At 38.2% G+C, this 27778-nt stretch overlaps 1 protein-coding gene across 3 annotated transcripts in view; it reads left to right on the top strand.

Moving 5' to 3' along the window:
• SPTA1 (spectrin alpha, erythrocytic 1) overlaps nucleotides 1–27063 on the top strand; it is a 65324-nt gene extending 38261 nt beyond the window's left edge. Inside the window, exons 26-51 of one of the 3 annotated variants that reach the window (XM_057553269.1) lie at nucleotides 606–787; nucleotides 2762–2861; nucleotides 2976–3173; nucleotides 3976–4119; nucleotides 4656–4759; nucleotides 5200–5362; nucleotides 5625–5756; nucleotides 6270–6407; nucleotides 6593–6697; nucleotides 7753–7961; nucleotides 9153–9273; nucleotides 9870–9991; nucleotides 10484–10616; nucleotides 11130–11228; nucleotides 12001–12163; nucleotides 12763–12839; nucleotides 15739–15948; nucleotides 18320–18616; nucleotides 19446–19558; nucleotides 20719–20736; nucleotides 21207–21258; nucleotides 23655–23842; nucleotides 24807–24860; nucleotides 25249–25395; nucleotides 26176–26320; nucleotides 26861–27063. In XM_057553269.1, the coding sequence (XP_057409252.1) occupies nucleotides 606–787; nucleotides 2762–2861; nucleotides 2976–3173; nucleotides 3976–4119; nucleotides 4656–4759; nucleotides 5200–5362; nucleotides 5625–5756; nucleotides 6270–6407; nucleotides 6593–6697; nucleotides 7753–7961; nucleotides 9153–9273; nucleotides 9870–9991; nucleotides 10484–10616; nucleotides 11130–11228; nucleotides 12001–12163; nucleotides 12763–12839; nucleotides 15739–15948; nucleotides 18320–18616; nucleotides 19446–19558; nucleotides 20719–20736; nucleotides 21207–21258; nucleotides 23655–23842; nucleotides 24807–24860; nucleotides 25249–25395; nucleotides 26176–26320; nucleotides 26861–26986 (3540 nt within the window). In that variant the 3' untranslated portion in view covers nucleotides 26987–27063. Of the gene's footprint in view, nucleotides 1–605; nucleotides 788–2761; nucleotides 2862–2975; nucleotides 3174–3975; nucleotides 4120–4655; nucleotides 4760–5199; nucleotides 5363–5624; nucleotides 5757–6269; nucleotides 6408–6592; nucleotides 6698–7752; nucleotides 7962–9152; nucleotides 9274–9869; nucleotides 9992–10483; nucleotides 10617–11129; nucleotides 11238–11995; nucleotides 12164–12762; nucleotides 12840–15738; nucleotides 15949–18319; nucleotides 18617–19445; nucleotides 19559–20718; nucleotides 20737–21206; nucleotides 21259–23654; nucleotides 23843–24806; nucleotides 24861–25248; nucleotides 25396–26175; nucleotides 26321–26860 lie in introns of all 3 variants that reach the window. The other 2 variants (XM_057553266.1, XM_057553264.1) reach the window with 2 other exon arrangements.
• The last annotated feature ends 715 nt before the right edge of the window (nucleotides 27064–27778 follow it).

Genomic DNA, 27778 nt, shown 5'->3' with positions numbered 1-27778 from the left:
TACTGTTTTCCACAGTGGCTGCACCAAATTACATTGAGGGAAAATATATTGTAAATGAACTTCCTACTATCTAAGTACCTCTTTAGTGAGTTCCAATAAGCCAGAACTTACAGAAGTTAGTTGGAGGTCAGCAGCCTAAGATAAATAGGAAATGGCCAGATCTATGCCTGAGTATGGTACAGAGTTTCCTTAGCAAGGGATTGAAGGAGCTTAATCCTACTCTGACCAAAAAATAATCTCTAGAGCTTGCCAAATACACTCTGGAAAAATCAGAGACATCATAGAACTTGAATTATCATATAAAGCAAAAAGAAGCACAGAAAATGTCTACATTGAATAGATTTTCACATTAAAAATTAGACATTTGCCACCAACTGAGTCAATCACCCTGCCTGATAGCCTTGTTATATATTTATTTGTTTGTTTGTTTATTTATTTTTACAAAGGTTTATTCTTAAATGTACAATATTTTATAAAGTAGCAAGGTGTTCTTGTACCTCATTGAAGTCTATTTGAGGAAGGAGCACCACCAGGGCTTGGAACTCTTCCTTTCCTAAGATTCAGGTGTTACTCCAGGCTGATTATCAGAGCTCTTGACTTCCTAGGTGGCTGTATTGGGGGAGACAGCAGATCGGCTCAGTGAGTCCCACCCAGATGCCACTGATGACCTACAGAGGCAGCGACTGGAGCTGAATGAGGCCTGGAATGACCTGCTGGGGCTTACGGAGGAACGTAAGGAGAACCTACAGGAGGACCTAAAATTCTTCCTGTTCCTCAGCCAGGCCAGGTAAAGCTCCAGAGGCAGACTTCCACCAGGTGGTGTGGGCAATTTCCAAGTCTGGCCCATGAGCAGAGCATCTAGGAGCAGTCTATGTACAGGTGCTCTTCACTGCTGGGTTTGGAGTGTGCCTCTAGGCCCAGATTGTACCTCCAGTAAGGCACAAAATTCTCATTTTCAGTATCTCAAGCCAATTCCTTCAAACTGAAATATTTCAGTTTGAAGGAATGTGTGATTATCTATACCAATTAAGTAAGTTTCTATAGAGTGTATATTATATATAAGGTGTTATATCAGGAATTACAGGATATAGGGGAGGTTATTCTACTGGAGAAGCAAAGAAGAATACAGATAACCATGGTAGAACATAATACAGCCCAAAACACACATCCTAACAAATAGATGGAACTATGCAAACAAAAGTGTGAGAATAAGAAAGGTACAGAATACCCATGATGTGGGGACAGCTAGAGCCTGGGTTTTGTATGTCACAGGGGTAAGGAGAACTAGCAAGAGATAAACTCAGAAATGTTAAAATCAAGTCCTGGAGAAGTTTCACTGCCTTGCTAAAGACTTTAGACATTATCACGTTTTAGCAAATATGCACTTTATCTGTGGAACAGTTCTCACATCCTGCCCCATCATATCAGTCTGCTGAGAGGATCATTTAGAATTGAGGGTTCAGGAAGTAGTAGTTTGCAATGTAACACTTTTGAAGAAAAAAGGGGGCAACTTTGGCAAATGATTGCAGTTGCCCTTGGTAACACCCTCCCCAATTCAGGGTCTCTGGAAAGCTATAGTTTTTCATACAGTATAAATAAATAGCATTCATACTCATTCTCCCAAATCATATATATGCTCATATATCTCTGTATATATAGGTTCTACCTGTAATTCAGATTCCAAGTTAAATGCCACCTCTTTCTCTTTATGAAGTCTTACTTTTCAATATTTCAAAAGCAATATCCCCACCCTCAGAGCAACTCTAACACCTTAGTTTTTCTCTTTAGGACAGTCTTGCTTTTTAGTACTTTTTAAAAATATGTATTAGTGTCTATGTTTTGTTTGCTTTTTTTGTTCTTCTTTCAGTATAAAGTGTGAGCTCCTGGAAGGCACAAATATATCTCTTTCACAATGTTTGGTGCTTAGTAAACACCCAATAAAACTCAGTTGTTTAAATAAGTGAATAAATAAGTTTACAAAAGAAGAGACCATTCTGCCCTAAAGCTACTGATTACTATTTAGCAAACAAGAGCAAGGGCATTCTTCATGAGATGCTTAATCTGACCATCATATACAATTTTTTAAGTCAATGCATTATTATTTGACATTTACCATCTGGAGCAGATGGACTTGAGCTCTCCTTGTCTAATTTCTTGACTGCTAAAAGAGTGGGAAATGGCCCTGATTTAGTCAATAGCACAGGAGTAAGGGGTGGAGGTGCTATGTGTGTGTATGTGTTGGACAGAAACATGTACTGGATTCTATTGGGAATAAAAGTAAGAAGAAAGACATGCCTTCCCTGAGATTCTATACTAAAATAGATCTTTAAACCCAAGATCTATCCACTTTAAAGGAACAGGACTTGTTAGCAGTAATGGAATATGTACCAGTCCAGGATTCCAGTGTCTGGGTTCTACTCCAGATGTCTGCTTTTAGTTTTAGCACATGGGCAAATTGCTTACATTCTCTAGGCCAACTTCTTCATATCCAAAATGGAAAAAAAAAAGAATTCCCAGAATTCTACACAAAATTATTGCAAGAATCAAAAGAGATAATAAGTGAAGAAAATTTCAAATGCAAGGGAATGCTATTATTAAGTTATAAAGTGAAAACAACAAATCTAAAATGTGTGAAGTATATAAACCTGATAGAAAATACTGATATGGAAATGTTTTCTAGAGGAGAAAAAGCCCAAGGACAGACAGTTCTATAGCAAGTTACAAGGTTCTCTTGTCAATCTCAATATGTCTCTTTCTCTAGGGACCAACAGAATTGGCTCAGTGGCATTGGTGGCATGGTATCATCCCAGGAGCTAGCTGAGGATTTAACTGGCACAGAGATCATGATAGAGCGACACCAGGTATGGTTACAAAAGCCGTAGTGCCTGATCACATGACCTCACAACCTTCCCTCATTTTACAACTTTGGTGAGATGTCACTGGCCTCACCAGTCTCTGCCCCCTTTTTGCCACAGGAGCATCTTGCTGAAATGGAGGCCGAGGCTCCCAGCTTCCAAGCCTTAGAAGACTTCGGTACAGATCTTATAAGCAGTGGGCACCGTGCCAGCCCTGAAATTGAAGAAAAGCTTCAAGCTGTCAAACTAGAGAGAGATGAGTTGGAGAAAGCTTGGGAACAACGCAAGAAGATGCTAGATCAGTGTCTGGAATTGCAGGTACTGCAAATTCCCAATCATTAGGCAGGATTAGCTGCAGTCTGTTCCATCTATGTAATTTTACATGGTTAATACACGTGCTTATTTCACTGGACTTCCATGCTGAAAGCATAAGGGCATCTCTTGATTATCTGACATTGTATTTCCTGCTCTGTAGACTGTTCATTGTGGTGTTCTTTACTCCTTATTCCTGTTAAAAAAACAAACAAAATGGGGGTCAGTCCCAGGGCATGGGGGGCATAAAATTGGGTGATTATACTTTATTGATTGATTGAGGGTTTGATTGATTGAGTTTTATTGAGAACCTACTGTGTGCAGGGCCCTGGGAACACAAAGATTAGTAAGATAGTGTCTCTTTTCTAAAAGTAATGAAATTAGACATGTAGGCAGATCATTCTCATACAGTAAGATAATTACTGATAAAATGTATGAGTGTTTTGAGATTATGGCAGACGGAGTGATTAACGCTTTTGAGGGAAGGGAGTGAGAGTGTCACAGGCTACCCTGAAAAATACCAGAGTTTATTAGAGTCTGAAAGAAATAACCAGCCAGTACTTATGTATAGGATATGGGAAATAGTACCCCAAGAATGGAGTATAGCTTATATGAGAACATAAAACATGTTTTCAGGGAAGAGTAAAAGGTCCAGTATAGCTAAGATTTATGGTATGAATGTTTCTTGGAAGAATATTGGCACCCCTTACAGGGTCCCTTATATCAATATCACAGGAGACTGGGGAGATAATTTCCTCTGTCCACCTGGAATGAATATATCATATACATTCAACTTTATTCCCCATAGTTTTTCCGAGGGAACTGTGATCAGGCTGAGAGCTGGATGGTGGTACGTGAGAATTACCTAAGGTCAGATGATAAGGGTTCCTTAGACAGTCTGGAGGCCTTGATGAAGAAACGTGATGATTTGGACAAAGCAATCACTGCCCAGGTAATAACAACTAACATAAGAATTCCAATAATAACTATTAGTAATAATAAGAGAAATTCTACACATGTTTGTGGTTTATACTTATTTTAATTCCCATTTGATTCTTAGAGAAAACTCCGAAGTAGGCAGGGCACATGGTGGCTTAGTCTTAGCCAAGTCGCCTGTGACACTGGACTTTTTACTTTAAATCCAGCTTTTTAAAACTTGACTTTTAGAATTGGAAGCTATTTAATATACTGTCTAACATCCCATCCAATGTAGGAATCATCTTCTACAATGGCCATAGGAAGTGTCTCTTCTATAGGGAACTCAGCACCATGCTGAGATGGGAAGTAGCTCATTTCTGTATCATTATTGTTTCTCCTCTTGTTGAGTTAAAATCCACCTCCCCATAAGGCATTTACCTTTTGGCTTTGGTTTTGTTTCCCTTTGTGAAGCCACAAAGGATATCACCGTCCTTTTCTAGGAGGGAGTCTGGGATTGCATGAAGGGCCTAATTTCTGTGCATCTGGGTTTTTTCTCTTTCTTTTATCTAGGAAGAGAAGATCACTGAACTAGAACTTTTTGCTGAGCAGCTCATAGCTGATGACCACTATGCCAAGGAAGAGATTGCTGCTCGGTGCCAACGGGTACTAGACAGGTCAGTCCTGAGCACTTGTTTTGTGAGTTATAGGTAGATGTAGCAAAGTGGCCTCTTTGTTAACATTGAATATGGTGGTAACACTGAGTTCTCATTTCTAAATGCCTAAAACTATCTTGAAAATTTGGGAAATGTTCTGATCTAGACTCATAGAATGAAAGACTTGGAAGTTACCTTAGAAATTACCTGACTTAATCACTTTATTTCATATCTGAAAATAATGAGACTGTGTTATATATAACATATAAATATATAATAATATGTAATATATAAGGAAATATATGAATAAATAATATATAACTATGTTATATATATGACATATAAATATATAAATAATGAGAGGAGAAAGGGTAGGTAAACAAATAAGAAGATTCATGAATATGGCATCAAAGCTTGGTGGAAGGGTAGAGGACAGAGAGTAATCTAGCCCCGATTTCCAGATGGAACGCTCTCAAAGAACAGCTGATTGCTGAGCGAACGAAACTTGGAGACTATGCTGACCTAAAACAATTCTACCATGACCTCAAGGACCAAGAAGAATGGATCAGTGAGATGCTGCCCATAGCCTGTGATGAATCCTACAAAGACCCCACCAACATTCAGGCAAGTTCAAGATAAGAATCTTAGAAAACTTCAACATACTCAGATTGTTGGATGAATGGTCACCTTGCGATACTGAACACTTCCTTACTGTTCAGAGCACTGTCACTGCCTTCAGGGACTTCTGAGTCTAACGTGGAGTGAGTTCTTCAGAAGTTGTCATCACCTTGGTTATGATAGAAATGTTAACTCTTCCTTTTAAACAGAATTTATCTCATCTTGCTTCCTAAATTAGGTGGTAATTTAGTTTCTGCTTTCCCTTCAGAGAAAATATCTGAAGCACAAGACCTTTGAAAATGAGGTCTATGGCCGAGCTGAGCAGGTGAAAGGAGTCATCACCTTGGGGAACACTCTGATTGAGAGGAGGGCATGTGATGGCAATGAAGAGACCATGAAGGTAGGTTCTGCTCACAATGGGTTTTGGGCTACAGAGGCACATGAAGAGAAATCTTTTATACTCTTTCAATGTTTCCATGTGTAGGGATATGGAATATGTTTCATAGTGAATTGTCTTTCCTTTGATTTTTGCACAAAGGAGGAGGAAAATAGTGATGCTCAGACCTTATCACTCCCATCATTCTCAGTACCTTGACCTCCAAGAAAGCTTTAGACTTAATTCTTATGTGTTATCATGCTTGCCTTATATTTTCTATCCTTACTACTAAGAGCTTTGACATGTAGGCATCAGCCTCCGTAATCAGCCCATGACCCTTTATTCAAAATTTCTTCTAACACCTCCCGTTGCTTTCCCAGATTTAAACCAGCATAACTGATTTAAAATATCAATATATAAGATTCCAGTCCTGGCAGATTTTGACTAGACCCTAACTCCAGAGCCTCCCTACGTTATCCTTTCAAGTTGTCACAGGACCCTAAACACCATAATGACCACTCAATTTTGGGAGGCTAGGGTCAAGTAGAAGAGTTGGAGAAAAACTGGGACTACTTGTTTGAGAGAACAATTGACAAAGGACAGAAGCTCAACGAAGCTAGTCGCCAGCAGAGGTTCAACACAGGCATCCGGGACTTTGAGTTCTGGCTCTCAGAGGTAATTATACCTGGAAATGGTGTGGGCATGGGAGCTTAATAAATACTTGTCAGATAAACAGACTTTTGCATGAACAATTTCCTTGACTCTTCTTGGGAAAAGTTTGGGGATGTAGTTGCTAATCTTGGTCTCCTTAAAGACAGTTTGCGTCTGGCAGCTTTATTTGTTTATCCTTCCATTCCCAGGCAGAGACACTGCTGTCCATGAAAGATCACGCCAGGGATTTGGCTTCAGCAGGAAACTTGCTCAAGAAGCATCAGCTATTGGAAACAGAGATGTTGGCCCGAAAGGTAAGTAGTGTTGGAATCCCACTCCTCTGGCCAGAATGGAAATGTTTGTGACTTTTCTCTCTCCTGTCTTCGGAGTCCATTTGAGAACATAGACTTGCAAAACTGAACGTAGTGTTCTCATCCATCAGTCATTATAATCAGGTCAAGTCCATGTGCTTCAGAGCCATTAACCTATTTTCATTAAATTATATTGAATAGATTCTAAGACTCCAAGAAGTAGATCCTAAAAATGATCTTGTTTACTTTTTAATGACCTATGCATATAAACTCACTCTCTTCCAAAGCTGAATATCTGATCTGGTCTTTGAGAGAAAATAGAAGTTTATTTTACAGAACTACTGAAAAAAAAAAAATAGGGGACACAGGCTGTGGAGTTGAACTATAAATACACTCTGAAAATTCTATGGAGTATTCCAGTTGTATCCTAATATCAAGCATAGATGTGTCCCGGGAGCTGTAATAAACATTCAGACAGGTGTTCATTTCACACTGGAGCATTTTATATTATCGGTTTTATTGGGTAACACAGATACCCACAGAAAGGGCAAGAAGTCAAAGGCTTTCTAAGTTCAGTTTCAGGACTTGATGATATTCCCTGTGACATCACTAAGGGGCAGACTTAGAATGCAAAGAGACACAGAAGGAGGCTGTGTTCTGGGTGGGACCAGCTGAAGAATATTACCAATAGAGTAGCTTCTTCTTGAATATTTCAGTCCATCAATCTGTGTCATAATCTGCACTGTGAAAAGATAGTTCTGCTTGGAGACACAGCATTGTTCACCAAGGTCTTATTTTCTATATGGGGAGAGGAAGAAAATACAGGGGAAAACATCAGAAGGCCAAATGTATAGTTCGAATAATGTGGCCATGTTATCCATATTGTCTCTGGTCTTGCACTTATCCAATCTGAGTTAAAAGAGCATAAGGTCAAATTCATTATCTTCAAAAATGATCTATTTGACCCAGTCTTTGAACTTGAACTAGTGGTGGTTAAAGTCCAGGGTCTACTTAATATCTATACTATACTATTCACTGAGGACACTTGGGCTTTCTAGGATGCACTCGAGGACCTGAATATGTTGGCTGCAGATCTGATCTCCAGCGGGACTTTCAATACTGACCAGATTGTGGAGAAAAGGGATAATGTCAATGAGCGCTTCCTGAAAGTCCAGAAATTGGCAGCTGAACACCATGAGAAACTGAAAGAGGCCTATGCCTTGTTCCAGTTCTTCCAGGACCTAGACAATGAGGAATTCTGGATAGAGTATGTACTGCCAGCTCACGTTGCATAGATAGTCCAAGAAAATAGATAACCCACCAAACATGTTCTTATTTGATGCTGAAATGAAATACATAGTTGCTTCTTGCAGTTCGCATTACTTCTTACTCATGTCTGCCTTAGCCTAAAATGAACATTGGTTTTATTTTTCACAAATTTTTTCACTGTACGCAGGCAGAGGGAGACAAGCACGGAGGGAGTGGGGAGCAGTTCACATACATTCTGGGAAGAAAATTAAGAAACTGTATATATTTGTTTTGGATAGTTCATAGAATGTGTAATGCTCATTCTGAATGAGAGAGCTGAGCATTTACAACTTACCGGACTGATGAGATCATTGTCGTGATTCTTTCTGTATCTTGTGTATCTCTTGTAATATGCCACTGAACTTGACACTGGCATAAAATGCTGCTATGCTGCTATGGTATTATTGCTAATTCTACTTTTGTTGTAAAAAATATGATTGGAAAATCTTAGCAAATTAAATTACTTGCCCTGCTTCCACCCTGCCTCATCATGTTCCTCTTCTACAAACCTGCTGATTCTTACTTGTAATCAATGAATTAGAGGAAAGAAATGTGCATAGGGCAACTAGTAGGACATTTTTGAACCTTTTTAGAATTAGTAAGATGATATAATCTTGTCTACGAAGTCTTTTACCAAGCTTCATGGTGATATTCAAACATTTTACACTCAGAACCTATCCAACGGCCATGATTCCTATAATGTCCTTCTTTATACCTATTCTACCTAAATTAGTTACTGATATTAATAGACAAAAATAACAAAGGTCATATATGCATATATGTTTGTATATGTATATATGTAGGTGTGTGTGTCTCTAATTTTCACGTTTTTTGAAAGAGAAATATTACTGTAAGTTCTTGAGCAAAGAGGAGAAGATACACACATAGACAGGCAAAGGAAGTAATGGGAAGGCTTTTATGGCTATGCATATGGCAGAGATCAGTATGTTATTTTAATTTGTATTGCCATAAGTCAAATATTTTGCTGAAAGCCTCTGCCTCTAATTAACTTTGTGATTAATGACACCACAGTGTTCCAGAATTTACCCCCACCCCACCCCCAGCCAAACACACACTCTTAGAAAACCTTCATTTTAGGATAACGTCAGATGTCTAAAGTCTGCATTTTTTGTTTTTTCCTTGGTCTTAGGGAGAAGTTGGTACGAGTGCGATCCCAGGATTACGGGAGGGATCTGCAGGGGGTTCAGAACTTACTGAAGAAGCACAAACGCCTAGAAGGGGAGTTGGTGGCACATGAACCCACCATCCAGGTAGGAATATGAAACCTGAAAAGACTGGGATAATCTAATAGTAGTCCCTGTTATGGATAAATAGGTTGAGGTTACAAAACGTGAAGGTGGCATGCCAAGGTCACACAGAGAGTTAGTTGTAGAGTTCACAAGTGTTCTCCTCCACATTTTGTCTCCCATGAATAGAAGAATCTGCATGGAAACTCATGCTCTTCCGTGGAAGGAGCACTTTTAGTCCAGGGCACAATTGCTGACAATTAGGTTACAGGTTGGGACATCTGGAAAAGCTGTACCTGAGCTGAGCTGTATGAAGAGGGCAACCTTGAGTCTTGGCTTGGCAGCAGGGTCACCCTGTGACCACGAATAATGCATAAAGCAGATCCTGGAAAGTAGCCTCATTCAAACATCAAGGTATTTGTTCGAATACTTGGTGAAGTTTAGCTTGCTAGATCTTAATGCAGTTTTCTTCATTCTCCCAGGATTGTCAGGACCACCTCGAGTACCTCCAGTTTGTAAATGAGCCAGAGGGTATGAAGGGCTAGATACTTTGCCAGGAAACTGTGGATAAATGGGGAGAGGTTGGGGGTAACGTGACATAGAGGGGGTGTGTTCTTCAGAATGTGCTGGATATGGCGGAGAAGCTGGGAGACAAGGCTGCCGTGGGGCGAGAGGAGATCCGGGAGAGGCTGGATCAGTTTGTTCAACACTGGAACCAGCTCAAAGAGTTGACCAAGACTCGGTGAGTTGGGGCTATGAGGCCCAATTCTCTTCTTGGATTGCAGGTATTGGGTTGGTATTGAGAAGATACTTGAGTGCTTGCTCAGCATTTCTCCCCAGCTACCAATCTCTGTCTAATTTCTAAGTGCCTGCTCAAATGCCAAGTCTTCCATGAAGCTTTCCCCATGTACCCCAGGCAGAAATGACACTGCCTCTGTGTTCTGAATATACCTCTACTCTTGTGCTTACTTGCAGCTGTCTTTTATCATTGTCACCCTATACGTGTTATTCTTCATACCACATTGTCCCTCACATCCCCGTTTTACTTTATACATCTCCCCAGTCTTAACATTACACGCAGTGCTTAGTAATAAAAGAATGATGGAATATTTTTCTCCCTTATAACCATATAGTCCTATAGCCAATTAAAATCTTACAAGATAGTTCCACTCTGCTACATTCCCACTGCTTACTAGTTTTTTCTTATCTTTTGGGATTTACTTTCCTCTTACAGAGGGATTCGGTTGGGAGAGTCCCTAGAATACTTGGAATTCATGGAGAATGCTGAGGAGGAGGAAGCTTGGATCAGTGAAAAGGAAGTTATGGTTACCCGAGGGGATTCTGGAGACACTTTGGCTGCTACTCAGGTGAGTAACAGGCTGAATGGATCAATTTTCTTCTCTTCAATTTGAATCTTTTCTTAAGTAGTCAACATTTTCACCTGTAAAATTAGAATCTTTCTTCTGGTGGAAGAAAACTTTCAGGTCAGTTCTTAGTATACGATGTTCTTGATACTTAATATTTTTCTGCTAGATGGAATGTTTCCTAGAATTATGTAAATTTCAATGTGAAGAAATCCTTATGTATTACCTTGATCAACACTCATTCCCAAATCCAGAAAAATCTAAGGTCACATGGTAAGTTAGAAACAATGTCACTTGTATTCCTTTGGCTCTTTTTCTGGTAAGATTGCCTTTCTGGCAAGTGAAGAGTTTGGGGAGAGGAATTTAGTGGAGCTATGCAGGAGTAAGTGGACACTCATCTAGTCTGCCAATTTAGTTGAATCATCCCTGGTGAATGGCATCAAAGGGAATCAGAATGTGAGTGGGATAGATTGTCTAGTCTTGGAAGTTTTGATTCTCACTGACTCATTTACACAGAGCTTGTTAAAGAAACTCGAAGCTTTGGAGAATGACTTCGCTGTCCATGAGATCCGAGTGCAAAATGTGTGTGCTCAAGGAGAAGACATCCTGAGCAAGGTGAGCTGCGCTAGGGGTTCTGGGTCAAAAAAGGATTTTCAAAAAGGGATTGGCCCAAATGTAGAATAATGAGCAGTGCTAAAATCATACATAGAACTTTGATAATCTCTTCTAAGCTGCTTTTTTGTTATTGTTGTTATTGTTTCAGTAAATAATTATTTATTCAATTTCTGTTTTCTGGAAGTTTTTTTTTCAAGTTCTTATAGGTACACTTTTTAGAGTTTTTAAAAAATCATTTGTTGACACTCTTACTCTTATCCTCTGCAGAATATGGCCTTTAAAAATATCTTATACGTGACTTGCTTTGGTCATAGAGTATTGTAAGAATGTGAAGAAATTTCTTTGCATGCCTCTAGAGATGAGGACCCCACTGAAACCTCTTTGTGATTTGAGAACTATTGTTTTGTTTAGCTGCCTGTTTTAACAGAGGCTTAGTGATCTAAATGCTGAATCCTAAAGAATACAAAAGAATCCTAAACAAAGATGACTCTGTACCTTCGAGATGCTTATGCCAACTAAGAAGATCACACTTATATGGACAAACATGAGAAGATTGTCCAAATGCTGGGGTAGAAATAATCATCTGGGCGGAATAGATATTATTCTATTATAGGTGAATAATAGAATAATTTCACTAGACCTAGAAGAGAGTAGCTATATATTTGGAATGGGAGAGATGAGAGCTTCTTAATAGTACTAAAGAATTCACATTTCTGTCCCTGGACACTCATCAGTATATCTGTCTCTCCTCCTTTCGACCTTGGTGTTACAGGAGGAAAGTCAGCATAAAGAGAAGATTTCTACCAAGATAGAGGCTCTAAAAGAGAAGGCCCCTTCTCTGGCCAAGGCAATGGCTGCTTGGAAGTTACAACTGGAAGATGATTATGACTTTCAGCAGTTCATCTGGAAGGCTGATGTGGTTGAGGCCTGGATAGGTACGACATGTGAGGGCCAGAGTCTTAGGTTTGAGAAACGCTGACAATTCCATTTATAGAATGGATCCTGGGGCTCTGTTGCTTACCATGGGAAGAAAGATGCTCCCTTCATTACTCCTATTCCGTCTGGACACAATTACAATTACACTCACACATGTGCAAACACACACATGCCCACACACACACAAACACACAGAGACACATGCTGAGGGGATAACTAAGTACTATAATTCCAGAGAACATCTTTTTTGGAAACTGGTGATTTCACATGTGATATTCAGCAAGATAGGGCCATGGCAAAACATTCTAGGCAATAAACTGTGTGCTTGATTTACTTATAATTTATGTCTAGTCTGCAGTTTTCCTTATGAAACATTCAAAAGTCCTCTTGGCTCCAGCTCTGTTTCATTCAGTTTTATCCTGCATAAGTCTAGAAAAACAATTCACTGGACCCTACACCCCCCATATTCCAATGAATCATCTGTTTTGAGAGTCAGGAGGCTCTCTTGTGGCCTATAGTAAATATTCCTTTTCTCTTTACCAAGGCTGATACAAGACCAACTCTATTTCCCTTCTTATTAATTATCTTTGCTCTTCAGCTGAGAAAGAAACAAGCCTGAAGACCAATGGCAATGGTGCAGACCTCGCTGCCTTCCTCACTCTCCTGGCAAAGCAGGTGAGAGCAGGGTTGCCTTGTTGATAGATGCCCATGAAGTCCAAGACGCACATCACACAGAAGCTTCACAGAGGATTATTTCATTCCTAAATTTGTGGTTTTACTGTCTGTAGGACCTGTAATATTGTTCCCCTTTCCTTCGTGATAGAGATAATTTGCTAGTTTTCTCTCTCTCATCAGTCTTGCCAGTAGGTGTTCATTTTTATTAGAGAACCAACTTTTGGCTATATAATTTTTCTCTGTTGTATCTTTGTACTATAGTCCATTAATATCTTTTTATATCTTTATTACTTTTTAACTTCCTTTGATATTACTTGATTTTTTTAAATTTTAAGATAGATATTGAGGTTGTTAAATACTTAACCATTCTTCTTTTCTAATATATTGATTTGAGGATATACATTTTCCTCTAAGTAAACCCTTAGCTGCATCTCACAAATTTCATATGCTATTTTTGTTATCATTCAATTAAAAATGTTCTGTTATTTCTAACTTAATTTCTTTTTTGACCCATTGGTTATTCTGTCATTTATTGCTTAATTTCCAAATATTTGGGAATTTTCTAATTATCTTTTTTGACATTTATATCTGTTTTATTTAACTGTACTTTAAAAATACAATCTATATTATTTTAGGAGGTCTATATCCAACAAATGGTCTCTTTTAGTGAATAGTCTTTGTACAATTGAAAAGAATGTGTATTTTGCAATAATGTATATTACCTATCAGATTTTGTTACTTATGTTGTTTAAATATTTTATTTTTATATATTTTAAAGCTAGGTTAAAAGTTATGTTGACATTTAGAATTATGAAATAATCTTGATGAATTGATTCTTTTAATTATGAAAAGTTTCTCTTTCTCTCCAATGACACTTTTTTTTAACATTTCTTAATTTTTTTTCATATATTAGTATACTATACCAATTTTCTTTTGTTTACTGTTTGCAATGTATATCTATTTCCAACCCTTTAAAAAATATTTTTATGCCTTTATATTTCTTGTTTTTGTTGTTGACTTGGTACATTTATAAATTGCAAAATGGTTACCACTGTAGCATTAGCTAACACCTTCATCCTGTGATATAATTACCATTTCTTTTTTAAGGTGAGAACATTTAAGATCTACTCTCTTAGCAACTTTAAAGTACATAATACAGAAATATTAGGTATAATAACCATGCTATGCATTAGCTCTCCAGCACTTATTAATCTTATAAATGGAAGTTTGTTCCCTTTGACCAATTTCTCCCCATTTCCCTCACCTCCCAGCCCCTGGCAACCACCAATGTACTCTAAGTTTGGCTGTTTCTCTAAGTTTGGCTTTTTTAGATTCCACATGTAAGTAACATTATACAGTATTTGTCTTTCTCTCTGACACTTATTTCACTTAGCATAATGCCCTCAAGTTTCATCCAATTTGTTGCAAACAGCAAGATTTCCTTCTTCCTCATGACTGAATAATATTCCATATGTGTATATCACATATCTTCTTTATCTATTGTTCTGTTGATGGGCACTTAGTTTGCTTCCGTATCTTGGTTACTGTGAATAATGTTGCAATGAACATAGAAGTGCAGAGTGTCTGTATGTCTTAGATGTGTCTTTTATAAATATCATATAGATGAGTATTGATTTATTATCTATTGATGATTTTAATGGAGTAGTGAATCCATTTACATTTAAAGTAATTAATTCATGAGTTTTATTTAAAGCTATAATTTAACACCTCCCCTACCCTATCCCCTATGCAACCCCACTTTTTTCAGTAATGATTCAAGATGTGATTTCAGTTTTCCTGAGGACTAGCCTTTTTCAGTTTGCTCTTAAACCTAGGGCCTTTAGAGGTTTCAACTAAACCTCTTTCACTAAGTCTGCTCCTACTTGATGTGTCCTGATCTCAGCACTGTGTGACCGCAGAAAACTCTTAGATTTTAGATTCTTTAGACTTTAGATTCTTTAGATTTTACATTCTTAGCTACTGTTTTCTGCTTGACTTCTAGGACTTGTGTTTAGGAATCTATAAATACCCTGAGGGGGACATACAGGGAGATTATTGAGCCTCCTTTTCTGCAGCTCCCTTTTCATGATTTCCTCAAACCGTGGATGACCCAGTTTCCCAGAACTCCAATTTTTGTTCCTTTAGTTCCATGAGATGATCAAAAGATCTGAGCATCTGCTTCCTCCACTACCTCACCCTGTACAGCTTATACTTCAAAGGGGAAAGTGATAGAGAGTATTACTCTTAGTTTGCTACTATTTCCTTCTCCCTGGAATTTTGATCCCTCAAGTTATAGCTACCTGAGTTGCATTCTGATCCCTTTCAAACAGCTGATTTTTTGTACTTTTATCCAGCATTAAAAGTTGTTCTCAAAGGAAGAGTTGGTCAAATACATACCACCCTGTTAAAGCTGGAAGTGGAACATCCTGAATTTTGTGATTCTGATATCATTTGCACACACACACGAACACACACACAATCATTTGTATAACTGGCACCTGTATAAAGTCTTTTGTTAGTTTGCATACTTCCACGATTTCTAGTAGTGCACTACTGCTAATTAGAATGTCAAATCTAATAAGTGATATAAAAGAGTCTTAGAATGTGAGCCTTAAGAAGGATTTAGTTTTGATTTGGAAAAATTTGGAATATCACATCATGCTCCAATACTCCCTTAATATTAATTTTGTACCTAATCTAAAATCCAATTTTAAAACACTGGAATTTAACTATAATTCCAATCCCAAATGTTTACGAAAGTCTCTAAATCCTATTTCCTTTTCCTTGGGCATCACTCTAAACTCTTGTGTAGGTCCAATCTGGTGGAACCCAGGTATGAATGACCCCTTGGAATCTGCATTATTTTTCTGTTCACAGCTTCTCTATGGGTCTTTCTCAGGACACACTGCATGCCAGTCTGCAGAGCTTCCAGCAAGAGAGACTGTCTGAGATAACTGACCTGAAGGACCAACTGGTGGCTGCTGAGCACAGCCAGACCGAAGCCATTAAGGAGCGCCATGCTGCCCTGCTGAGGCTCTGGGAACAGCTGCTGGAAGCTTCTGAAGCCCACAGACAGGAATTGCTGGAAAAACAGCTGCCCCTACAGAAGGTAAAAAAAAAAAAAAAAAAAAAAAAGATGAACCACCATCAGTCCTAGATTATCTGTACTTTAGCCATGAAATCCAGAAATAGATACTGGAAACCGTGTTTGAATACTATAGACATTTAAGTGAGTACATTGCAAAGAATCAGGAAGACATTCTTATGAGCAAGAAGCAATTCATTTTTTTAGATTGATAGGGAGTATTTTTTTGATTGATTTATCAGTTATCCAGCTGACTTATGATGGAAGCTAGGTACATATAATGGAAACAGGTAGGTGAGACAAGCGATAGAACATCTTACTGTATGGAAGAACTAATACTGGCATGTAGGAGTCAAAGTTGTCCTTGTCTTTTTTTCTAACTCATATAAAAGGAATATTAGACAAGTATAACTTATGTTCTCATCTTTCCTAGCTGGGAGACCTTGCATGTGTCACTTAACATTTCTGAACCTTGATTTCTTTATCTATAAAATAGGGTAATATTACCATCATATCTGGTTCTATGTTATTACTATTAAAAGAGATAATAGATCTGAAAATGCAATATAAACCACCAAGTTCTATATGGATATAAGTTATTAAAATGTTCTTTCTAGTGGTGGCTGCTAAGGTATTGGATGTTGATGATAAAAATATTAATAGTAAAAGGAAGTCAAGATGATCAGTGAAATTACTGAGTATTTCTAGACCATAAGAAGTATTGTATTTGGCAACAAGTTAAGGTAGGGAGTTACAGGAATCAGAAAACACACAAATAAAAAATCAGACCCTTAACTAATTTCTACTCTATTGAAGGACATGGAACCTGCAGAAATTAATCTTAAGTGAAAATTTAAAGCAATTAATGGGCAACTGCATATCCATATCTATACACACACACACACACACACATATATGTACATACACACATTCTACATAAGAAGATACTTCACGTTCTGATTCTATTTTACTTAATTTTCAAACTGCAAAGAGTTTTGTTATTTTATTTTATGATTTTAAAATCTTTGTAAAATCTTCAGTTGATACATAATATTATGAAAATAATATGGCATTATTTATAGGTTTTCATGTCCTTCTTGGGTAGGGGCAATATTAGTTTTCTCTGTGTTTAGTCTATTTTAGTGTATAGATTGCTGAAATGAATACAGAGAAGGTGTAATGGTGTAATACCTTTGTAATCTCCTTCCATTTGGGTCAATTTTCTCCTCTTTAATTCCTATGTTTGGAGATGAAAACTGATTTTCATATCTGTATAACATAAATCTCTTTGAAAGTACAATCTGCTGACCCAAACTATATGATGTATTTTATTTCATTTTTTTGTTATAAATTTATTTATTTATTTATTTTTGGCTGTGTTGGGTCTTCGTTGCTGCGCACGGGCTTTCTCTACTTGCGGCGAGTGGGGGCTACTCTTTGTTGCGGTGCACGGGTTTCTCATTGCGGTGGCTTCTCTTGTTGTGGAGCACGGGTTCTAGGTGCATGGGCTTCAGTGGTTGTGGCTCGCAGGCTCTAGAGTGCAGGCTCAGTAGTTGCGGCACATTGGCTTAGTTGCTCTGCAGCATGTGGGATCTTCCCGGACCAGGGCTCAAACCCGTGTCCCCTGCATTGACAGGGAGATTCTTAACCACCGAGCCAACAGGGAAGTCCCTATGTGATGTATTTTAAATCTAAAACTTTTCTATTACCTACTGTTTGGGACAATCCATGCTATTTCTCTCATTTAGAAATTCAAAGTCATTCAGAGCATATGAATAACTCCAAAGAGTATTGCATGGATAAGGATACAGGTTAGAGGGTAGGAAATGGGTTTAAGAGGGGGATTCAGGCATGAAATGAGCCCTGAACAAGGTTTAGAAGGAAGGTAGGATGAGAACTCATTATATGCAAAGAGACATCAAAGAAGTGTGGTCTGCAGAAGATCAGAGGAGAGAAAGAAGAAATGCTTATCCCACAAATGATATTTTTTATTCAATCAATTATCCATTCATTCATTTAACATTTATTTGTGCATGTTTACTATGTACCAAGTAGACTTGGAACACAGACGTCAGAACAAGAAATCATGAAATCTTATCATTGAAATCTACCCTTGCCATTTTTGGAATCTTATAGCTAATATAATCCTAGAAGTCATCCAACTTCATTTGTAAGTGTTGGAAGAAAAAGAGAAAATGCTAGGATCAGGGCTTGTACCTTGAACTTGCATGTCCATCCATCTGATCACATGGTCTCCATTGGTTTTAGTTCTGCCCTCTTAGAGTGTTGGCCCTGAAAATACTTGAAGACCGTCATTTTTATTATCCTCAGTCTTCTTTTCTGCTGACGAGCTTTATCAGAAAAGATAGAGGTGTCTTTTTTTTTCCCTCTATAGGCCGAGGATCTATTCATGGAATTTGCACACAAGGCTTCAGCTTTCAACAACTGGTGTGAGAATGCTGAGGAGGATCTGTCAGAGCCTGTGCGCTGTGTCTCACTGGATGCAATTCGGCAGCTGCAGAAGGACCATGAGAGCTTTTTGGCCTCCTTGGCAAGGGCCCAAGGAGACTTCAACTACTTGCTAGAGCTAGACCAGCAGATTAAGGCCTTAAATGTGTCCTCTAGCCCCTATACCTGGTTAACAGTGGAGGTGCTGGAAAGGATCTGGAATCACCTATCTGACATCATCAAGGTAGGTTGGGGCAGAGCAGAGAGTTCCTCTAGCTATAGTGAGCATGCTCACTTGATATATTATCCAAGTTTGGGGACTTTTGAGAAAGAAAGAAACACTATTAATAATTATATTGGGACAGCAGTCATGCACTGAGACAATCTAAGAAAAAATTTGGAAATATGTTCACAACAGGCATAGCCCTATGCCCTATAGGTTAGAGTCTCAAGCATCTGGGTGTTGAGTGGTGATTCAAGGAAGCAAGCACGAGCTCCAGGAGATGGCTCTAAAAATAGGTTATGAGAAGTCCATGAGGCTTGTATATATCTTTACAGTATATATACTCCAAGGCATTCTCTATTTTATACACATCTCCAAAAGTGCCTTTTTAATGTGTTTGTGTTTAATTTTTGTCTGTCTATAGTAATGCTCATTACGGAAGCTATGGAAAGTATTTTAAAAGTTTACAAAGAAAAATTTCACTATAAAATCACCAGTTTCATTTGGCAACTCATTAGCTTTTCCTTTAAAGCTACTTTTATGTTCATTTAAATGAATTTTCAACTGGAAAAAAAATTGAGTTGAGGAAAGATTTGCTTTTGTTACTAGTTTATTTGTTACTGGGCTTGGTAACACCTGTAAGTAGTTATGGGAAGTTGCATAAGCTTCTTTCACATTTCTGAGAAGAGAAGAGGTGGGATGGAAGAAAAGTGAGCACACAGGCAATAGTATTGGAAGATAGGTGAGATTTGGAAGAAGGAAGATGTGCAGGTGAGCCTCAGAAACAGTTATTTTATTGCAAAGAAAGGTCTGCAATGTGCACATTACTATCTGTGATTTGGGGTTTTAGGAAAGAGAGCAGCAGCTGGAAAAGGAAGAGGCAAGACAGGTCAAGAACTTTGAGATGTGCCAAGAATTTGAACAGGATGCCAGTGCCTTCCTTGATTGGATCGTGCAGACCAGGTGTGCTGTGATACCCCCAAACTCATGATCCCTATGCTATACTTTCCATTTACTATAGGGATGAAATACCTAACTATGGGAAGGAAGGGAAACTCTTACAGTATTTATGCTGTCCTAAAATCACCATATCCTGTCTGTGCTTTGTATTTGGAATCGACTGTACTCTAAATCAATCATTGTAAAATTAAGAAATGAGAATTTCATCTCGTTGCCCATTCTGTATTCTCTCCTTGATACTCTCACTTTTTTTCCCTCTTGCCTATAATTACAGTCTAAAAATAATAGCAGTCCCTTATGTTTGCCTTCCCCTTGTACTTTACAAAGTATTTCTATGATCCATTATCTCAACTTTCAGAGCAACCTTGAAAAGTGTACAGAGCTGATCCTATTACCACTGTTTCCAAATGTGGAAAGAAGTTCAGTAGATAACTTGACTTGATCAAGGTCACATATGTATTTATTGGCACAACCAGAGCAGAGTACACTGTGAATACTTCATAGGAAATTATTATGTTGCTTGACTACTAAAACTGTGAAGAGAATCAAGTGAGATAATATATACTAATTGCTTTTATTAAATGCAAAATGTTCTATACATGAGAATAACATTTGTCACATCTTCTGGGGCAAATGACCTGGAAAAGAGGAAACTTAGAAGGTATAATAAATGAGTAAATGGTCAAAGTTGGTAAACTGTATTCAGCAGGTGGGTCAGCATTGTGGAGTTAAAGTGTTGGTTTAGACAATCCATGCTACTGTTCCTACAAACACATTGACAAGGATAAATCAGACAATGAACAAAAAGAAATTCTGTATCACGGCTAAATAAAACATCTGACAGAAAGCAGAGGATACACAGCTCACCCTCCTTTGCCTCTGGTTTTGGTCCCTCCTCCCCTGGCAGCAGGTGCCCAACACTGAGCATATCACCTGACACCTGAGCCCTTCATCCTAAAGTAAAGAGATGCACAGAAGGCTCTGAGCTTCTCAGTGTGGGGGACACTTTGGGGACAGTGGGTGGAACAGGTTCATACTTTCTAGGTACAAAGAATTTAGAATGTATCATAAATCTGAAGAAAGAAGATCATTTCAGTAAACCATGCTAACATGTGATTTCACTTTTCTCTCTTCTGATTCCTGTTCTGGACCTCCATATCCAGGGATTATTTTCTGGATGGGTCAGTATTTTATGTTATCATGTTTGTTTTGTCGTATCATTCGAAATAATTAGTTTAGGAGGCCTTAGTACTAAAGCATCTTCATCCCATTGCAATCTGATGGTCCCTAAGTAAAATGTGGGGTAAGAAAGAGAAGCAAAGTGTATATCATTCTGACCCTACACCCCAGTAGGTGAAGTCTTGCCTACGTTAGGTTAAGGGTATATATCCAAGAATAATAACTAGGAGGGAAGTATGGAAGCTTTCTCGTAGGCAGAGAAGAATTGGGACAGCCTTACTTTCCTTTTCATTTGTTGCCAATAAACAGAGAGGGTTTGGTCTCGTGAAAATTTGGTATTGTGAAAATTCATTTCAGAAAGGCCATATAACTTGGAAGAACTATAGAAGTGTAGGGGTTTTGAGTTGGTCTGTTTGTGTAAAATACTGACCTCTGATATTATAAATAATGTTTTCCTCTGCTTCTTAACTAGATCTTTGCTGAAAGAAACAGGAACTCTGGAATCCCAGCTGGAAGCAAATAAAGTAAGTAATGTTCATTCATTAGCTCTAAACATTGCTGGAATTACAAAAAGTGTAAGAAAAACTACGCAAAGGAAGCTGGTGATTCTTTTAGGTAAGTCCCCTGGCCCAAAAGTCAAAAGCCTAAGGCTCTGGTGTCAACCCTGCCAACAATTTGCATTCTAACCTTTGGCCACCACTTCATGGACATGGATGCCAGTTTACTTAAATCTCAACTTCAATTTCTGTATCTATACAATGGAGTCAATAATAGCTACATTATAGACTTACTCTAATGATTAAGTAAGGGAACAAATGCAAAAGTTCCTGGCCTACAACTTGTAACATTGACAAATTTCTGTTATTATTTGATGTGGTAAGAAAATAAATTTGAATCTAGATTATCTCTTAATAATTGAGTGAAGCAGTGGGCTACACCTCCTAGAGAAATGGAAATAAAAACAAAAATAAACAAATGGGACCTAATGAAACTTAAAAGCTTTTGCACAGCAAAGGAAACCATAAACAAGACGAAAAGACAACCTTCAGAATGGGAGAAAATATTTGCAAATGAAGCAACTGACAAAGGATTAATCCCCAAAACATACAGGCAACTCATGCAGCTCAATATCAAAAAAACAAACAACCCAATCCAAAAATGGGCAGAAGACCTAAATAGACATTTCTCCAAAGAAGATATATAGATTGCCAACAAACACATGAAAGAATGCTCAACATCATTAATCATTAGAGAAATGCAAATCAAAACTACAATGAGATATCATCTCACACCAGTCAGAATGGTCATCATCAGAAAATCTACAAACAAGAAATGCTGGAGAGGGTGTGGAGAAAAGGGAACCCTCTTGCACTGTTGGTGGGAATGTAGACTGATACAGCCACTATGGAGAACAGTATGGAGGTTCCTTAAAAAACTACAAATAGAACTACCATGCGACCCAGCAATCCCACTACTGGGCATATTCCCTGAGAAAACCATAATTCAAGAGTCATGTACCAAAATGCTCATTGCAGCTCTATTTACAATAGCCAGGATGTGGAAGCAACCCAAGTGTCCATCAACAGATGAATGGATAAAGAAGATGTGGTACATATATACAATGGAATATTACTCAGCCATAAAGAGGAATGAAACTGAGTTATTTGTAGTGAGGTGGATGGACCTAGAGACTGTCATACAGAGTGAAGTAAGTCAGAAAGAGAAAAACAAATACTGTATGCTAACACATATATATGGAATCTAAAAAAAAAAAAAGAAAGAAAATGGTCAGAAGAACCTAGGGGCAAGATGGGAATAAAGATACAGACCTACTAGAGAATGGACTTGAGGATATGGGGAGGGGGAAGGGTAAGCTGAGACAAAGTGAGAGAGTGGCATGGACATATATACACTACCAAACGTAAAATAGATAGCTAGTGGGAAACAGCCGCATAGAACAGGAAGATCAGCTTGGTGCTTTGTGGCCACCTAGAGGGGTGGGATAGGGAGGGTGGGAGGGAGGGAGATGCAAGAGGGAAGAGATATGGGAACATATGTATATGTATAACTGATTCACTTTGTTATAAAGCAGAAATTGACGCACCATTGTAAAACAATTATACTCTAATAAAGATGTTAAAAAAATAAAATAAAATGGCAAGAAAAAAAAAAAGCAGTAGGCTAGAACAGTGTTTTTAACCTTAACCTTATTTTCTTTCCCCCCACCACCAGAAGAAAAATTTAACTAATTAAATCTAATTTATCCCTAATGAGAGAACTTAATGCTAAAAAGATGTTGTCAGACAGGATTGATTTTTGGAGGGCCACAAACCGTTGTAATATCTAATATGTTTTCACAACTACCCCGCTCATCACAACCAATTCACTCCTCTCCTCTTTAGGAAAAGACATTCCCTTGTTCAGAAAACATGACCTAAATGCAGATGTTTGGCATATAATATGTCTGAATGACAGAAGAGTCTTGTGGAAGTCTGTCCAAGCCAATGAAGGACACTGAAGTGTGAACACTGGGAAGTTTAAGTGGACCTCAGAGCTCAACCACAATCAATAGTGCAAATAATTCATGATGCAGATCACTGGGAGCATGGATCCTGGAAATCCTACCCTTCTTTATCTGCAGTATATAACTGTTAACACTTAAATTTATATACTACAGATTACCAGAATGATAGAAGTCATATCAGTTAACCTTTCTGCCACTTTATAAATGAGGAATACAAATATAAGTGAGGTGGTTTTCCTGAGTAGTTCATTTTTTACAGAGGACAGGAAAACTCCTGAAGATAACTGAAAAGGAACAATGAAGGGAAGTCTAAATTTATCAGCTTCTTACCTTCTGTATCATCCCTAGGTTTGGATCTCATACGCTGGGTGACTGCCTCTCTTTGTCTTTTTCCAGAGGAAGCAGAAGGAGATCCAGGCAATGAAGCGTAAGCTGACCAAGATTGAGGACCTGGGGGAAAATTTAGAAGAGGCTCTGGTCCTGGACATTAAATACAGCACCATTGGGCTGGCTCAGCAATGGGACCAGCTCTACCAGCTTGGGATGAGAAGGCAACACAGTCTGGAACAACAGATCCAAGCCAGGTATTGAGAACCTACAGCCAGGGCTGGGCAAGGGTGTGGGTGGTGTTAGGTATTAGAAACTTAGCTCTAAGAGCTAAAGTTTGGGGTACTGTATACAGGAGTTGCTTCAGTGATGGTACATTCAGGTATTAGAAACTTAGCTCTAAGAGCTAAAGTTTGTGGTACTGTATACAGGAGTTGCTTCAGTGATGGTACATTCACTATCCCCAGAACCGATATTCTCTTTACTGACCCACAGAATGACTATTTCTCTTTTTATAGGAGACTATTATAAACTGGGGCACAGTGGTCCCATCTCCCTGTGTCTACTCACCATCCATTTCTCTGAGTCTATTCACCATCTTATATGACCTCTTCAGAAAGTGTTCCCTTTTGTAAAATTCCCACCAAAATGTCTAGAATGAAATAAATATTCAAAGTATAGAGCAGAAGAGAAAATTTCATTTTTTTCTAAATAAATTAATTATATCAGAGCAGCCTTAGTTCTCCATAGCTATTTTGGCAGCATTAGTTATCTGGATCAGAGATTGGCAAACTTTTTCTGTAAAGATCTTGATAATAAATATTGTACAATTTGTGAGACATATAGCCTCTGGTTTAACTACTCAACACTGCTGTTGTGAAGAGAAAACATCTATTGATAATTCATAAATGAATGAGCATGGACATGTTCCAATAAAATTTTATTTATGAACACTGAAATTTGAACTTCTCATAATTTTTAATGTTTAAGGAAACAGACTTCTTCTTTTGATTATTTTTAATCATGTAAAAACCATTCTCAGTTCATTGACTATACAAAAGTGAGTGACCGACTGGATTTGGCCCATGGACCAGTTTGCCAACCCCTGAACTAGATCACTTGACTAGCATAATAGTCACTAAAATTCCTCTCTTATTCTTATGGCATGTCTTTTTTATTTCTCTGTTTATTTCATGGGTTAATTTTTGTTTTTCCTTTCAGAGACATCACTGGTCTGAGTAAAGAGACACTACAGGAGTTTGAAACAGCCTTCAGGTGAGTATAACTTCAGAGTTGATTGGTTCTTTGTTTTCCAGACAATCAGAATGAATTTCCAAGTAACTATTATTTTTTTTTCCCTCAATGTGGTTTAGTAGGATCTTAATTGAAGATCTAGATATGTTATTTAGCTTCAAGTCTTGGCTTTTAGTATGTCTATGAGATTCCTTGATTTTAGGAAATACATTTATTTTATGTTCAACATTTTATTCATTTCCCTCCATCCATTAGGTTTTAAAAAAAAGTGTGGAAACACAGGCAAGCTCTCCACTCAACTGATAACCTTATGAAATGTTACTAAAGCCCCAACTAGTACAACAAGAATTATTCTTTTCTTTTGTAATCTGATTCCTATTGAACTTGATAAAATGTTTTTATTCTTTAGGCACTTCGATGAGAATCTGACAGGTCGCTTAAGTCACAAAGATTTCCGGTCCTGCCTGAGAGGGCTCAATTACTACTTGCCCATGGTGGAGGAAGGTGAACCTGAGCCCAAGTTTGAGAAATTCCTGGATGCTGTTGATCCAGGGAGGTAGGAGGAAGACCAAGGGCCAGACCATAGCAGGGAATGAGGCTTGGGGAGGGGGGAACAAGCACAGAAAGTAAAATGATCCATAAAATATGAAATTAATTCATCTTGAGAGTAGGAATATACAGACTACCATAAATGAATTGAGCAGCTTTTGGTGCCCTTTTAGGATTAGCTCAGAAGTTCATGGCACTAACTCCAACTCAGGCACCAGCTCTGCAATTTGTTCAATTCCTGGTTTATGTTTGATCTATGAATTTCAGCTGGTTCTGAGAAAGGAACTTGAGAGAATAATTCCTTCCCTTGTGTAAGATCTTAATGAGATATGGATTATTCAAAGGCCAGCTCCTGCAGATGGGGTTGTTGTGTGCTTGTGAGGGTGGAACAGAGTCATAGAGGGATTATGTTACTATTAAGGACCAATTCTTTCTTATACCAAGGACCAAAGAAGATCAGAAATAGAGGTCTTCAACTCAACTTGAAGAGCTTGAGATACTTAGAGACTGGTGTTAGTGGAAAATCCCCAAATTCTACTTAGAGAGTCAGACTGACTGACCCATGTGGAAACAGAGGTTAGAACTTAGGAAACGGTTTATTTGGTTGTAAGAGCATGAGGATGTGGGTCAAATAGAGATCATAGCCCATAGTCTCAGAGAGCTGAGATGGGAAAAGCACTTGGAGAATCCAGCTTCTCTCTGTCTGAGACACTGAGTAGGATGAGAAAGGGATCTGCCTTCCTCTTTGTCTTAAGAGGGGACAATTCCTGATCTATTTCTCCAACAGAAAGGGCTATATCTCACAAACCGACTATACCGACTTCCTGATCGACAAGGAGTCAGAGAACATCAAGTCCAGCGATGAACTAGAGGATGCTTTCCAAGCCCTGGCAGAGGGCAAGGCCTATATTACCAAAGAGGACATGAAGCAGGTCAGATTCCAGTTTGCATCCACTCTCATTACATTCTCATCATAATCTACATTTTGTTCATCTCGGGCTTGGCTGCCTACTTACCATAGGCAACCACATTCCCCTCCCCCACTTTTTCTCAGATAGTATTATGCACTGGATATCATTTGCTTTGCTCACTCATGTTGTCTTGACACAACTCATAAACCTACAGTCAATCTCTAATGACTATCAATGTCAATCCCAAACATGCTACTTGGCTTTTAAGATTATTTATTTATCCTGTTTATTTAATAAGTCAAATTTAGAGAATGGTGTAGATAGTGCAGCCAGAGTGAGATGGAACTCTTTGGATAAGAACTAAGTTGAAGAGATGAGTTGGTCTTATTCATTAGAAATTATAGATTTCTTTCTATAAGAAAAGCACGTGATAGGACCAGGGCTGGTTTCTTCTTCCAAAGTCTCTCCACTTCCTGAGTTTAGGGCATATTAGAAGCCCCAAAGAGCCAGCTATTTTTAATTCTTATTACTGTATTTCTTTTTTTTTTTTTAATGTTTCAGGCCCTAACCCCAGAACAAGTGTCATTCTGTGCCTCACATATGCAGCAATACATGGACCCACGGGGCCGAAGCCAGCCTGCTGGCTATGATTATGTTGGCTTCATCAATTCCTACTTTGGCAAGTGATAAGCAGCTTTTCCTGGGTCAGAGAATCTTGGTGTTGTGGGAAGTATTGGGAGATGAAGGAGACAGGCAAGTACAGAGGGTGGAAAGATAGTCGTGTGTATGTGTGTGTGTGTGTGTTTTACATTTATTGCAGGACCTGAAAAAATTCTCGAGCTTGGGAGATAAAGGCATTAACAAAATTGGAGGAGAGGAGGCCATGGGTTTATTTTACATGCAACTAGTCACTGCTGAGGGGTATTAAACAAGGTCTCTATTTTTCGTTTGTTGGGTTCTACCTATCCTTATTATTTTGGGTTTTTTTTCTGATTATAGAATAAAGTATTTCCTTTAAAAAAACATTTTTTGAAGTTCTTTTTGATAGAGCAATATGAAGTAAAATGTTCCTGACTCAATTGGGTTTCTATGTTTCTGAGAATTGTACTGTAATGTAAATATAGGCAGCTAATTACACTGTAAATAAGTGCTTGGATACAGTAGATACATAAGATGCAAGATAACTTACGAACAATGTTTCTTGAGCTTGAAATGTGTTTAAATTCTTACATTTGAAAATGGAGATACTTGATATTCTGGGAAACCCCAATATTTTAGTCTATGAAATGGAATCACACAGAGAAGACCAGCACAACACACATTTTCTTCTCAATCTGTCCATTTTTCATACTTCCCCATTAGAGTGAATGTTATTACTCTCAGAACAGCAAAATATGAGCATGGCAGGTCTTCTTTTTGTCCTGTATGTCCCTGAATTTTCTCCAAAATTTTAATGTGATAAAAAGAATCCTTGTTTTG

This window comes from Balaenoptera acutorostrata, chromosome 1, assembly GCF_949987535.1.
Source record: "Balaenoptera acutorostrata chromosome 1, mBalAcu1.1, whole genome shotgun sequence".
Taxonomy (NCBI): domain Eukaryota; kingdom Metazoa; phylum Chordata; class Mammalia; order Artiodactyla; family Balaenopteridae; genus Balaenoptera; species Balaenoptera acutorostrata.
This window is presented reverse-complemented; position numbering and strand designations above follow the sequence as displayed.